General features: G+C 46.3%; 1 protein-coding gene across 2 annotated transcripts; it reads left to right on the top strand.

Annotated features, from left to right (window-relative positions):
- Positions 1-3884: 3884 nt before the first annotated feature.
- Positions 3885-12129, top strand: LOC148145144 (uncharacterized). 2 transcript variants are annotated; one of them, XM_087973664.1, is made up of 3 exons: positions 3885-4014; positions 9525-9608; positions 10301-12129. In XM_087973664.1, the coding sequence occupies exons 2-3, from the start codon at positions 9541-9543 to the stop codon at positions 10710-10712; spliced, it is 480 nt and encodes a 159-aa protein (XP_087829790.1). In that variant the 5' UTR covers positions 3885-4014; positions 9525-9540; the 3' UTR covers positions 10713-12129. The 2 variants fall into 2 exon arrangements, with proteins under 2 accessions (XP_087829790.1, XP_087829791.1); XM_087973665.1 differs by lacking the exon at positions 3885-4014 and adding an exon at positions 6245-6462.
- The last annotated feature ends 3364 nt before the right edge of the window (positions 12130-15493 follow it).

Genomic DNA, 15493 nt, shown 5'->3' with positions numbered 1-15493 from the left:
TGTGTCGAACCTCTCTTTTTAGCTAATACACTCCAATCAAGGCAAGATCTTGGTAAATCTCTTTTTCCCCCTCTCCAAAGCCTCTACATCTTTCCTATTGTGTGGTGACCAGTACTGCGCACAATACTCCAAATGTGGCCTATCAAAAGGATTGTACAACTGCCACATGAATTGCTGACTTTTATACATAATACCTGGACTGCTGTAGTCAAGCATACCATATCCCTCCTTTACTACCTTATCCACTTATAAAATCTAAGAATAGGACAAAGTCAATTATTCATGCAGGGAGATGGCAGGGACTTGATAGGCCGAGTAGCCTCCTATGTTATAACCATTCCATGGTTCTTACAGGTAAACCAGGTAAAAGGGTTGCTGTTGGTTCAAATCAAATGGAGCAATTTTAAGGTCTAGAAAACCATACTTCTGTTATTTATTCTGGTAAATAAATGGATCTCTCTAGCTAAGCCCTATCTCTATAAAGATTTATCATATCATTGCCCTGTATCAAAGCTGGGTAGGAAGTGCAATTATACAATGCAGTTATAAAATCAGGGACCCAGGGTATGGTACAGCCAGGTGAGAGGGGTCCTCTTTGTCAACTTCCTCAATTGACCACAACAAAGGTATGTTATTTCTAGCACAAGGCTATATTCTCTTCAATAAAAATGTGGTCACCAATGTCTAAAGTTACTGAAGGATGGCTATTACAAATTTTTAATGAATTTTTTTTTTGCTAACCCTGAGAAAAATAGTAATGGTGCAAATTTAAACAAGATACACACAAGTACAAAGATTTTAAAAAGTATAAGATCATTGAAAGGAATATATGGTTTAAAGTCCTTTGTGTGTCCTTGAGTCTTAACATGTGACCACCATTGTTTAATGGATGCCTTGTAGCCTCAGCATCAGTGAATATTGCAGATCTCTTTAAGTTCTCAGTGTTTAGATGTTTCTCTTCAACTTTGTCCTTTAAGAGGCAGAGAATGAAGAGAGAACTTTCTCCAGTTCTGTCATCACACATCCATCTCCCTTGCTCTGCAAAGGAAAAGTTTCCTAAAATGTAAGCTGGGTTTGTGTACTTTAGTCTGTGTTCATTGTTTCCAAGCTCGACAATTGCAAATGATATCTTTCATCGAAAATATATAAAGCTTATCATACTGATGTTATCAGAATAAAAGGGATTCTTCAGGCCTGACTGGGTGGACTAGTTTCAGTGTTGTTTTGGCAAAGGTGTTAATTTCAGTTCAGCTTATTGTGTTTATTCCACATTGTTTTTATGATGCTCGGCTAACCCGTGTGGTCAGCTGACACTTGCAGCCATTTTAAGTCAGTGCTTTTTACTTTTTGAAACCTTTGCAAAAAGTGGCTCATTGTCAGCAATGTTGCCTCACAGCACTAGGAATTTGGATTCAATTGGAGACTTGGGTGACTGTGTGGAGTTTGCATTTTCTCCCCACCACATGCTCTGTCTCCTTCCTCAGTCCAAAGATGTTCAGGTTGGGTGGATTGGCCATGGGAAATGTGGGGTTCCAGAGATAGAGTTATGGGCTAGATTTGAAAGGGATGCTCTTCAGAGGGTCAGTGCAAACTCAGAAGGCTAAACAGCCTCATTCTGCACTGTAGGGATTCTAAGATTTCAGTCCATGAATGTCCCAAGTCTTGAAATCATGCATATTTTATCATTAACATGACAAGCATAGGAGTAAATATGCATCAGTACATTTGTATAAAACATGGGGTAGATGAGTACTGTATACAGTGGAAACTCGATTATCCGAATGAGATGGGCGGGCACTATTTTGTTCGGTTAATTGATTATTTGGAAAATCGATTAAATGCCTTTCCTCTGGGGCTTGGAGTTTTAAAGTCTGCTCTCCATTCAGGAGACTGCAGCAGCACACAGCGCGTGAGACCCCGCCTCCCCCCAACCCGGTCCAACCCCGCCTCCGTCCAACCTCGGCCCCCGCTCCCTAACCCGGTTCAACCCCAACGCCAGCCCCACAACCCGGTCCAACCCTGGCCCCCGCCCCTCAACCCGCTCCAACCCCCCCCCCCCCCCCAGCACAAAGCGTGCGAGCCAATGGCCACCCCTGGCCCCTCTCTGGGGCATCCAACTGCACATCAACAAGAAAACTATTGCTGCTGTCTTTGTGGGGTAAGTCTCCAAATAGCGCACAGACACACACACACAACTTTTTACTTCAAATTTTTGACAGGTTTCATGTTTGCCTGTACAGGACAATATTGGAGAGATTATTCCTGGGAAGTGGGTGGGTGGGGGGGTCGGGTACACTCCTCTATAGAACTCCAGGGAAAATGTGGGAGGGTGGTCAGTCATTTGGAGACAGTGCCAGTTTAATCACTGTAAATAAAAGACGCCATCTGTTGGAAACACATCTTTGATGTAATGTTTCTATCAGGGCCTCGAGATCCCCTTCAGACAATCCGATTTTCGGATAATTGGTATTCGGATAATCGAGTTTCCTCTGTATTAGTTTATTCCCCTCTGTAGAACGGAAATTAAAGCTTTAGACAGCATACAGTATAAACTGACCACAATAATGCAAAATTATAATTATAAGGAAAGACTTAATTTACTGGATTTATTATTGTCAGTGAGTGCTGAGAATAATTGTTTCAGATTTTCCAAGTTACAAAAGGCTTTGATAGAGCAAACTGGATAAAAACTTATTCCCTATGTTTGGGAGTCAGTGATGAATCATTAGTTAATACGTGCTACTGAAAATGAAACAAGGGGTTAGGAGAAATTCATTAATGCAGAGTGGTTAGGGAATTACTATCATTGTCACTGAATTTAGTTAGGTTAGGCACCATTACATGTTTAAGAGAAAAGTAGATACTTACCTGAAGCAGCTAAGATCCAAGACACAAAGGTGTGTGTGGGAGAGCGCAATTCATTTCTGATTGTTGCAGCAAGGACATGATGGGCTGACTGACCTCCAGCTGTGGAAGTAACCTCAAGAATGCCATGGTGAGTCAGGGTGTGCCACCTCATACCAAATGGAGAAACTATATCAAGTAGATGCCAGTCTCCCTGACTTAACTGCTGACAATAAAGTATAACAGTGATGTTTGTACTCTCCCTCCCCCCCCCCCCCCCCCATGTTTATTTAACATTTATATTACTTAGTGTGTGTTTTTACATTGATTATGTGGACTTCTTGATCAGCTGGAATATTTGATTAATCAGCACATTCCTGGTTCTGTAGGTGCTGGTTAATAAAACATTTGCTGTCCCCCCACTGCAGTACATCTTCCTTAGCTGTAGGTATTAAAGAGTCTGATTACCCTTAATTGGGTTAGTAGTTGGGAATTGGCATGAGGGCTATCCGATATCGTAGCCACAGCCTGTGGCATGGAGGAACAAGGGCAGGCTGGCTGAGCAGGTAGTGAACTAGCCACCTGCTGTATATTACATTTTGCCTTCAAAGTTTCCCCCAGCCGGGGACAGTAAAATGTACCCAGATTTGTCTGGCACATCAGTCTGCCTCTCTATAGATTGAATATGAGGACTGCCTACCAATATGTTACCATCACTCAGCCCAATTGCTGCACATGTAATGGTGGACATAATCATGTGATGCTTGTATCATCACCACTGCCAACACCATTGATCTTACTCAGCACTCACTCTTCCCACATTGGGCTGATGTTAGAGCACATGTGTAACATTTCTTGAAACCCCATGAAGGCCACACAAATACTAATGACATGTAGGTGAGTATCACAGGCTGAACAATATTTGTATGTCGTTTTGCAGAGTTTTTTTTTAAATAATGCAGGTCTGAATGAATATTTCTTTGATGTGACAGCCCTGGCCCAATTCCCTGCACAATGAGCCTCTCACCTTGACAGGGGTGGTCCCTGTGAGGGAGGGCGGGCGTTAGGACCATGCGGAAGGCGGTTGTGTGGAGCAGATATTCCGGGGCCTGGGCTTTTCCAGAACATTCTTCCCCGGTTCCAGAGGCACCTCCCCTCCCGGGGCCGCAGGTAAATGCTGCAGCAGGCCGACAGCGGGGGAATCACGGCAATGTTCGTGAAATAACGGCATGAAGGACTGGAAATGGCGGGACTCTGGGCTCGAGCCCGAAACTTACACCTAAATCCTGAGGAGAGCAGGATCCTGATAATTCACCCCCAACCCCCCTGCCCAGGGACTGGGGAGGGGACAGCGAGGGGGAGAGGGGCCTTGACCTGGGGAGGGGGACAGCATGGGGGAGAGGGGGAGAAGGGCCTTGACCTGGGGAGGGGGACAGCATGGGGGAGAGGGGGGAGAGGGGCCTTGACCTGGGGAGGGGGACAGCATGGGGGAGAGGGGGAGAAGGGCTTTGACCTGGGGAGGGGTACAGCATGGGGGAGAAGAGCCTTGACCTGGGGAGGGGTACAGCATGGGGGAGAGGGGGAGAGGGGGAGAGGGGCCTTGACCTGGGGAGGGGGACAGCATGGGGGAGAGGGGGAGAGGGGCCTTGACCTGGGGAGGGGGACAGCATGGGGGAGAGGGGGAGAAGGGCTTTGACCTGGGGAGGGGTACAGCATGGGGGAGAAGAGCCTTGACCTGGGGAGGGGTACAGCATGGGGGAGAGGGGGAGAAGAGCCTTGACCTGGGAAGGGGTACAGCATGGGGGAGAGGGGGAGAAGAGCCTTGACCTGGGGAGGGGTACAGCATGGGGGAGAAGAGCCTTGACCTGGGGAGGGGTACAGCATGGGGGAGAGGGGGAGAAGAGCCTTGACCTGGGAAGGGGTACAGCATGGGGGAGAGGGGGAGAAGAGCCTTGACCTGGGAAGGGGTACAGCATGGGGGAGAGGGGGAGAAGAGCCTTGACCTGGGAAGGGGTACAGCATGGGGGAGAGGGGGAGAAGAGCCTTGACCTGGGAAGGGGTACAGCATGGGGGAGAGGGGGGAGAAGAGCCTTGACCTGGGGAGGGGTACAGCATGGGGGAGAGGGGGAGAAGAGCCTTGACCTGGGGAGGGGTACAGCATGGGGGAGAGGGGGAGAAGAGCCTTGACCTGGGAAGGGGTACAGCATGGGGGAGAGGGGGAGAAGAGCCTTGACCTGGGAAGGGGTACAGCATGGGGGAGAGGGGGAGAAGAGCCTTGACCTGGGGAGGGGTACAGCATGGGGGAGAGGGGGAGAAGAGCCTTGACCTGGGAAGGGGTACAGCATGAGGGAGAGGGGGAGAAGAGCCTTGACCTGGGGAGGGGTACAGCATGGGGGAGAGGGGGAGAAGAGCCTTGACCTGGGGAGGGGTACAGCATGGGGGAGAGGGGGAGAAGAGCCTTGACCTGGGGAGGGGTACAGCATGGGGGAGAGGGGGAGAAGAGCCTTGACCTGGGAAGGGGTACAGCATGGGGGAGAGGGGGAGAAGAGCCTTGACCTGGGAAGGGGTACAGCATGGGGGAGAGGGGGAGAAGAGCCTTGACCTGGGGAGGGGTACAGCATGGGGGAGAGGGGGAGAAGAGCCTTGACCTGGGAAGGGGTACAGCATGGGGGAGAGGGGGAGAAGAGCCTTGACCTGGGGATGGGTACAGCATGGGGGAGAGGGGGAGAAGGGCCTTGACCTGGGGAGTGGGACAGCATGCGGGAGAGGGGGAGAAGGGCCTTGACCTGGGGAGAGGGACAGCATGGGGGAGAGGGGGAGAAGGGCCTTGACCTGGGGAGAGGGAAGAAGTGTTTTGATCTGGGGTGGGGGTTCAGGATGGGGACAACATAGAGGAGGGGCAAGAAGGACCTCGATCTTAGTCGGGGGGGGGGGGGATCAGGATGGGGAGAACGGGGAGTAGGGCCTTAACCTGGGGTGGGGAATGGGAGGGAGTACAGTGATGATGTTTGGGGTTGAGGTGATGAATGAGTAGGGGTTGAGTAGGTTTGATGGGGTTGGGTTGGAGTGGATGGGGATTGAGTGGGAGGTGAGGGAACGGTATGGGCTGGCGTGGGGCAATGTGCACTGGGTGAGGGATTGGGAGAGGGAGAGGGTGAGGGTGGATATAGATGAGGTTGGAGGGTTGGGGTAGGACGGTGGGGTGAGTAAAGGTTGAGGGTGGTATAAGGGTATCAGTAAGTGATTGGCAGGGTGTATGAGATGGTGGTCAGGCATGTGTACAGGATAGGGGCACTGTGGGATTACAGATAACATTGTGATTTGAAATAAGGAGCTCAGAGAGCTATTTCATTCATAACACTGTGGGAAAGTGCTTATTGGCATCAATTTATTGTTCAGAGAGAAACTGACAAAGTCAACAGAAAAAATCAAAATCTATTTATGTTTATTCAGAGAGACTGGTTGTTTTGAAATAAATTTTCCAGGTGTGGACTTGAAATGCTGAAAATCCAACAATAAAATGTGCCAGCAGCAATCGAAACTATCATTGCGAAACCTCTGATCTGGGGGTGGAGAGCAGGAGAGTCAGATTTCTGTTAGACTGCAATCTTAGCAAATGTAAGATATGTATTCCCACTGAAAAAAGTCTAAACTAGTTCGACTGAAAATAAGATGTGCTGTTGATTTGTGAAATCTATTTAATGTTTATCACAAAAGCTTGGAAAATGTGTCTTGTTCTTTCAGAAGGTATGGGTGCCACTGGTGAGGCTAGCATTTATTGCAGATTCAATTGCTGTTGAACTGTGTAGCTTGCTAGGCTGTTTCAAAGTGTAGTTAAGAGTCAACAATATTGCTGTGGGTCCGCCTCAGGCGACTGACTATGTGGAGTTTGCATGTTCTCCCCGTGTCTGCGTGGGTTTCCTCCTGGTGCTCCGGTTTCCTCCCACAGTCCAAAGATGTGCAGGTCAGGTGAATTGGCCATGCTAAATTGCCCATAGTGTTAGGTAAGGGGTAAATGTAGGGGTATGGGTGGGTTGCACTTCGGCAGGTTGGTGTGGACTTGTTGGGCCAAAGGGCCTGTTTCCACACTGTAATGTAATCTTAAAAAAAATGGAGTCATGAGAAGGCTAGACCAGGTACGGATGATAAATTGCCATCCGGACATTAATGAACTGGATGGATTGTTTTTAAAGCAGTTGGTAGCTTTGTGGTAATGGTTACTTAAACAAGTCTTACATTTAGATAGAGAGAGCAGATCTAGCTACTGAAATTGGATTTACATCACTGGCTCTGGAGTATAACCATGGGCCTTTGGATTGCTAGTCCAGTGATATTACTGCTATGAGCCTCTTATTCTTTATTATAAATTGTTAGATTTCTGCTCCATTTCCTATCTTTGGTCTGGGCTAACCTGGTGAAGTGCAGCCTGCATGCAGTCAACACGGCTGCCTTTAGACCTGAGAGAGCCCACTTTGGCACGTTTTTAAATCAGGGAGGAATTTTGTCAGCCCAGACCTGGTATCAGGAGATAGGGAATTTCCGACAGGAATAACCGGATAAGAGTCTGGAGTGGGAGCTCTGGCTAAGCTTTGTATATCCTAGTCAGGATGCAGTTGTGAGGCTGCTTCAGTGCAAATTGGGCCTCAAGCTTGGGCCACCCCCCAGCGATTTATCTTTGGCTGTGCCAATCTGATGCTGTATTGATAGAGAATCTCTCAGTACTGATGAGTTGATAAAGTGTGGAGTTCTGACTTCTACCTGAGAAACAACTGAGTACAGTCTGTCTGCGGATGAGGTGAGAATATGGGAGGTAAGATTTTGAAAGTGAGAAGTTGTAAGAAACCACAGAAATGGTATCGTGTTAGAAGTCTTGGACCAACTAAACATCTTGACTCTTGCCATTCTTCACCCAGTGAGCTGCCACATTATCTTCTGGGAGAGGCAGAAAGCCAGTCAAAGGAATAACATCTCTCTGATGAACCTATATCTGAAACTGGTTTGGCCTCAGCTGAAGTATTGTCCCTGATATTCTAGTTGGCCAGTTGTTGGAGCAGTGCAACTGGGATTGTTCACTGGCACCATGCGGAATCTCTGTGGCTGATTCCGTGGCAGTTGAACATTCCAGTGAATCCACTCCTCTCCCCAAGTTGCATATGGACCTCTTCAAGAAAGTTCCTCAGTCAGAAACTGTGCAGGGTTCTGACTTTGTTAACCTTAATAGTGACCTAGGAAAAGTAAGATTAAAAATCTACCCATAATCCTGGGTAGCTATTCAACTGACACCCCATCCCCAGGCCTCCTCTGACCCATTCGGCAGCTACACCTCACCCCAAACCACTCCGACCCACTGCATCCCTGACAAGCTGCTGCTGGCCAGACACCCTGGCCCTCTGACCAAATCTAATTCCAACCTCCAGACCTGGCGCCACCTCCCAATTAATGGTCTCAACATTCCTCATCCCTGAACAGACCCTGGTCTGATATTCTGCCCATTCTCGGACCAGCAACACATTCCTGCCAACCCTCTCCCCATTCGCAACCAATGCCAGCCCACTGGCTTAGTTCCCACTCCACATGTTGGACAAGACACAACACCCCCACCCCACCCCAACCCTAACCTAATTTAAGTTCTTGCTCACTTTCCTCACACCCTAACAATCTGGCACGCCTAATCTTACATTTAACTTACATGCTTACCCTTTCCCAGGAGCTGTCAGAGTGGCTGACTGTGCTACTGGACATTAAATCGCAGAGTCCAACACATTGACTGCTGCAAAAAGGTGGGATGGTTTTCACTAAAGTTTTATTCATTGCTAGATTCGTGGATTCCTGATGGGTTTGTGTCAGGAGGCACACTTCCAAGAAATCTCCAGTGCAGAATTCAACTAAAGATTAAATGGATCATTTTCAATCCAATCAGGTTTAGGGTTACTCTTTCTGACTGACTGGTTGAAATATTGGGTCACTATATTCAATTTTGCACGCTGCATTTTAGGAAGGATATGGAGGCAATAAGGAGGGTACAGAAAAGAGTCTCAAAAATGCTCCCAGTTCTGAGGGCCGTCAGTCTCAGGAATAGTTTGGAGAAGTTACCGTTCTCCTGGAGAACTGAAAGTTGAGAGGAGATTAACTTGAGGTATGCATGAGGAGTCTGGACAGCATAGATGGGGAGAAACTGTTCCTGCTGGGAAGGGTTGAGCCAGGGAGCACCAGAGATTCACAAGGGTGTCAGAAGTAATATGAAAAGCTTTTAAGTGAAGTGATCTGAAAGGATAGTGGAGACAGATTCAGCCTGTTTTTCAAGAGGGAATTTGATAAGCACCTGAAGGAAACACCATTGCAGAGTAATGGGAAGAGGCCAGACAGTGGGCTGGGGTATATGATTGTTACAGAGAGACAGCACCGATTCAAATGGCCTCCTGCTGTTGTAAACATCCTATGAAATCTATCATTCCTATTAAGCTGTGAATACTCTGTGCTATTATGCACAATTACGTACTTCTGCATTCTAGTTGTGTTAAAAGCAATTGCCATAATCTAATTCAATTTAAGCTAAGAGTTCAGAAGTACCTCAGCTGTCTCCATTATCACTGATTCCTGAAATCTTTTCTTTCCAGTATTGGCCTGCTTTCTTTTACAGATCTGCAACTAAAAGATATTTTTCTGTTTGTTTTATTCAGAGTTTGGGATTTTACAATGCCTCGCAGACACCTGACGCTGACTTTGAGCAATCAGTCGGAAGTGTTTGATCTGAAATATTGCGAGTAAGTGCATATCGTATTGAAGAAAGAGCTTGCATTTTTGTGGCGCCCTTCATGTATTCAGGACTTCATGAAATGCTTTATGACCACTGAGGCATCTCTAATTGTAGTTACCATATTTGAGAAATGGGTTTACCCAGCTGTTTGCAGACAGGTCACAAAAGCAGAAATGAGACAAATATTGAGGATAAATATCTTCATATTCTACCGTTGCATCATTTATGGCTGCGTGAGAGATTCATCTTGCTCAGCATTGCACTGAATGGCAGCTTTGATGATGGAGCATGTTTGAAGCAATGAGCTTCTGTCTTTGATGGCAACATCACCACTGAGCTAAAGCTCACACCCGATGGTCACTGGTGAGACATTCAGCTGGAGAAAGCAACTCGCCCATTCCTCATCTTAATCCTGCCTTTATATGATTCTCAGTAGATAGCTGACTTGCCTCATTACACCATTCTAAATGTACTAACATTAAATCTGGTTTACGATTTTCATAGCTGAGACAGCTAAATCAATAGGGAGCAGGGATTGAACTTAGTACCTTCGTAGTAAGATGACTCAGTAATATGTTTGGCAGTGCTTTCACACTGTGAGCTATGGGATGTATTGAGTGATCTACCAACCTTTATTAAACTACCAGGATGAGCAATAATATGCTGAGTCTCAACAGGTATTTTTAATTCTCTTTGCAGTTTATATATGAAGGAAGGTGCTCCAGAGGATCCATTGATAAAGCCACAGGACTTGCCTCATGGAAAAGATGCAACCCTGGAGTTCTCCAATTCCCCAAATCCCAACCTGGGTATCACTGGAATTTTGACTTACCGTTATGGGGAAACAGACTCTGGCTTTGCCATTTCTTTCCTCGTTCCTGTCTACCATCAGAACATTCCTGAAATCCCCATCTTCTGTTTGCAATTCCTGCCAATCCTTCAGACGCCAAGTTTAAACCCAGATATTCTCAAGCATCCAAATGCCGACCTTTACTCTGATATGATCCGGCATCCGGTCCATTCTGCAGGTGGGAACGGTTTCCATGTTACAGGCAGCTCAATGACGCCTGTTCCTGACAGCAGGCTCACAGTGACACTCACCGATGCCTGATTGACAGTCTGACCCCCCCCCCCCAAACGAAGTTCCTCTGCTCTCTGATCCAAGTAGTTGTAATATTTAAACCTTACTCCAGCTGTATGTAAGTGGGGATGCTGTATGTCCATCATTAGGTAGGATAAAGATGGAGCTGGAAGGGATTAAACCTTGAATTTGATTTTTATTTAGTGCTGATGGGATGGATTGACATGATTTAATTTGTTTTGCTCAACACAGATTAAGAAAGTGCATTTAAAAAAAAAAGGTTGGTGCTCAATTTCAATTTAAAGTGGTCCAAAAAGCAACCAAGACAGGCTGTCTGTACAAGAGGAGCTTTAAATGCGACGGTGTAATTTTTCCAGCTTGGTTACTGTTCAGACTGAAATTCCACCACCGGCACCAACTTCAGGTCCATTGTAGTAAGCCTTTTAACAACTAACTGCTGGGTTAGTTATCTTCCCATCCCCATTCAAATCCCTATCAATCACAGATTTGTAATTCTGGAATCAATAATCAGTGATGGAACCAAAACTGGAATAGAATGCTGGACTGGTTTTCAACTGAGGGAATTAAGAAATAAAACCTTTGCATTCATCACTGGTACAGTAATTTATATATATTTATTTTAGGCTCAATTTATGCACTGTCTTTTGAAGGGAAAGGATTGAGTTGCTGTACTGACATTTACCAGAATGTTAAATGTTTGGACTCAATTGCAAAGAGTTATTTCTTTCAGATAAGAATGAGTGAACAGTGGGTGCAGTTAACATTGAGGAAGGATCACACCTTTGGTCTGTGGGAAATAATGGTACATTCATTTATCTCCTTCTTTGGGGAGGAAACCTTGAAAGCCCCTGACTCAAGCCAACATTTGTGACTTTACTAAGTGGTTCAAGGCTCACTCCTCTCCTGCTGCTGGGCAAGAAACGTGGACACTTTTGTAGACATTGGATGGTGCTGAACTTAGAAGCCAGCTCCAAAGTGAGACCTGCCAGTGCAGACACACTCGTCTTGAATCAGGAGTCCTTTCGGAAATGCTGGACACAGTAATCTTCTGAAAAGGGAGGACAAACACAATGAGGACTGTCTCCATTGAGCTGCTCAAAGTATGAAATCACACAAGATAGAATTTGAATTAACATTCCATTGTCGAGATATATGACTAGGATTGCCATGTCAAGCCTAGACACTGCTGTGGATGTGGAGGCAATGAGGACATTTCTCAGAGATAAAAAAATTGTATGTTTTTAATAACATCCATAATTAATATCACTGGAGCATATAGGAAAATTATTTTTTATTTTGTAAAATTGTATTTGTATCATTGATGAATTCTGGGTAACTTGCTCCAAAACTGGATTGCTCACTTGTTGCCATTCATTTCTTGTAGAGAATTTGGATTATATTAAACAGAGTAAAGTTATTGTGATTATTCAAGACTCCAATCCTTTTGCAGTGTGACACTTAAATGTTTCAAATCAGATAACGATGGGATGTGTTTGAAATTCCAGCAGCTAAGAAGAAAGTCCTAAGCTATCATTTATTCTAGTGTTTCATTTTTTTTTATTCATTTGTGGGACGTGGGAGTTGCTGACTGGGCCAGTGTTTATTGCCTATTCCTCGTTGCCCTTGATAAGGTGCTGGTGAGTTACTTCTTTGAACCGCTGCAGGTTGACCCACAATACCCTTAGGGAGGGAATTCCAGAAATTTGACCCAGTGACCGTGAAGGAACAGCAACATATTTCCAAGTCAGGATGGTGAGTGTCTTGGAGGGGAAGTTGAAGGGGATGGTGCTCCCATTATCTGCTGCTTGATGGAAGTGATTGTGGGTTTGGAAGGAACTGTCTGAGGATCTTCATTAAATTTCTGCAGTGCATCTTGTAGATAGTACACACTGCTGCTACTGTGCATCAGTGGGGAGGATGTGGATGCATGTGGATGTGGTGCCTATCAGGCAGGCTGCTTTGGCTGGGTGGTGTCAAGCTGCTTGAGTGTTTTTGGGACTGCAGTCATCGAGGCAGGTGAGGAATATTCCATCAGATGCCTGATTTGTGCCTTATAGGTAGTGGGCAGTCTCTGGTGAGCCAGGAAGTGAGTTACACACCACAGTATTATTAGCCTCTGAGCTGGTCCTGTAGCCACCGTTTTTATGCGGCAAATCCCGTTGAGTTTTTGGTCAATGTTAACACCCACCTCCTCCCCCAAGGACATTAATAGTGGAAGCTTTAGTGACAGTAATACCACTGAATGTCAAGTGGTGATAATTAAATTGTCGCTTATTGGAGATGGTTATTGCCTGACATTTGTGGAATGAATGTTACTTGCCAACTTGTCAACTCAAGCCTGATTATTGTCCGGGTCTTGTTACGTTTGAACATGGACTGCTTTGGTATCTGAGGAGTCGTGAAAGGTGCTGAGTCAACCATCAGCGAACATCCCCACTTCTGACCTTACGATGGAGGGAGGGTCATTGAAGATGGTTGGGCCTCAGAGAGTACCCTGAGGAACTCCTGCAGAGATGTCCTGGAGCTGAGATGACTGACCTCCAACAACAAAAACCATCTTCCTAACTGCCTGATTTAACTCCAACCAGCGGAGAGTTTGCCCTGATATCCATTGATTCCAGATATGCTAGGGCTCCTTGAAGCTAGACTCAGTTGAATGCAGTTGTGTGGTGCTGGAAAAGCTCAGCTGGTCGGGCAGCATCCGAGGAGCAGGAGAATCAACTTATCGGGCATAAGCCCTTCATCAGGAATCTCATATGAAGGACTTATGCCTGAAACGTCAATTCTCATGCTCCTTGGATGCTGACTGACCGGCTGTGCTTTTCCAGCATCACACTGTCGACTGATCTCCAGCACCCTCAGACCTCCCTTTCTCTCAGTTGAACGCAGCCTTGATGTCAAGGGCTGTCACTCTTTTCTCTCCCTTCTGGAATTCAGCTGTTTGTCCATGTTTGAACCAAGACTGTAATGAAGTCAGAAGTTGAGTGGCCTTGGTGGAACCCAAATTGAATATCAGTGTACAGGCTGTTGCTGAGCAGCTGCTGCCTGATCAAACTGTTGGTGTCATGAATAGGGAGGTAATTGGCTAGATTGGGTTTGTCCTGCTTTTTTATGTACAGAACATACTCAGGCAATTTTCCACATTGTTGGGTAGATGCCAATGTTGTCACCATACTGGAAGTGCTTGGCTAGGGATGTTACAAGTTCTGAAGCACAAGCTTTCAGTATTAATACTGGAATGTTGTCAGAGCCCGTAGCTTTTGCAGTATCCAAAGTCTCCAAGCATTTCTTGATATCATGTGGAGTGAATCAAATTGGCTGAATACTGGTATCTGTGATGCTGGACACCACTGTAGGAGGCAGGAATGGATCATCCACTCACCACGTCTGGCTGAAGATTGCTGCAAATGCTTCAGCCTTGTCTTTTGCACCGATGTGCTGTATTCTTGCATCATTGAGGATGGGGATATTTGTGAAACCTTCTCCTCCAGTGAGTTGTTTAATCGTCCACCACCATTTACAACTGGATGTGGCCGGACTGCTGAGCTTAGATGTGATCCGTTGGTTGTGGGATTGTTTGGCTTTAACTATCACTTGCTGCTTCTGCTGCATGGCAGCTTCACCAGGTATTATACTTTGCTTTCAGGTATGCCTGGTGCTACTCCTGATATGTCTTCCTGTGGTCTACATTGACCCAGGGTTGATCCCCTGGTAATGGTTGAGTGGGGGATATGTCGCATTATGAAGTTACAGATTATACTGGAGTGCAATTCTACTGCTAGGTGAAAGTGAGGACTGCAGGTACTGGAGATTAGAGTCAAGAGTGTGGTGATAGATAAGCATAGTGTTGGGCGGCACGGTGGCACAGTGGTTAGCACTGCTGCTTCACAGCGCCAGAGACCCGGGTTCAATTCCCGACTCAGGCGACTGACTGTGTGGAGTTTGCACATTCTCCCCATGTCTGCGTGGGTTTCCTCCGGGTGCTCCGGTTTCCTCCCACAGTCCAAAGATGTGCAGGTCAGGTGAATTGGCCATGCTAAATTGCCCATTGTGTGAGATAAAGGGGTAAATATAGGGGAATGGGTGGGTGGCGGGTCAGTGTGGACTTGTTGGGCCGAAGGGCCTGTTTCCACACTGTAAGTAATCTAATCTAATCATAGCAGGTCAGGCGGTATCCAAGGAGCAGGAGAATTGATGTTTTGGGCAAAAGCCCTTCATCAGGAATTCTGTTGCTATTGATGGCCCACAATGCCACATGGATGTCCAATCTTGAGTTGTTAGATCTGTTTGAAGTCTGTCCCATTTAGCACAGCAATAGTGCCATACAACACGGTGGAGATTATTCTCAGTATGAAGATGAGACTTTGTCTCCATAAGGACTGTGCGATGGTCACTCTTACCGATACTGTCTTTGACAGATGCATCTGCAGCTGGCTGATTGGTAAGGATGAGGTCAAGTATTTTTTCCTCCTTACCAGTTCCCTATTCATCTTCAGCAGACCCAGTCTCGCAGCAATGTCCTTCAGGACCCAACCAGCTTGATCAGTTGTACTGCTGCTCAGCCACTTTTGGTGATTGGACATTGAAATCCCCCACCCACAGTACATTTGTGCACTTGTGTTCCTCAATGCTTCTCCTAAATGTTGCTCGACATGGAGGAGTACTGATTCATCAGCTCAGGGAGGACAGTAGGTGGTATTCAGCAGGAAGTTTCCTTGCCCACATTTCACCTGAAGCTATGTGACTTCATGGCGCCTGGAGTCAATGATGAGAACTCCCTCCTGACAACC

This window comes from Chiloscyllium plagiosum, unplaced genomic scaffold (assembly GCF_037043375.1).
Source record: "Chiloscyllium plagiosum isolate Xiang-an unplaced genomic scaffold, Cpla_swu_hap1 HiC_scaffold_26, whole genome shotgun sequence".
Lineage (NCBI taxonomy): Eukaryota > Metazoa > Chordata > Chondrichthyes > Orectolobiformes > Hemiscylliidae > Chiloscyllium > Chiloscyllium plagiosum.
Note: the sequence above shows the minus strand (reverse complement) of the source record. Positions and strands in the feature narration are given on the sequence as shown.

Coding starts and splice junctions, on each gene's coding strand:
- LOC148145144 (XM_087973664.1), top strand. CDS start 9,541: ATGCCTCGCAGACACCTGACGCTGACTTTGAGCAATCAGTCGGAAGTG. Junction 9,609..10,300: donor TTTGATCTGAAATATTGCGA/GTAAGTGCATAT, acceptor TTCTCTTTGCAG/TTTATATATGAAGGAAGGTG.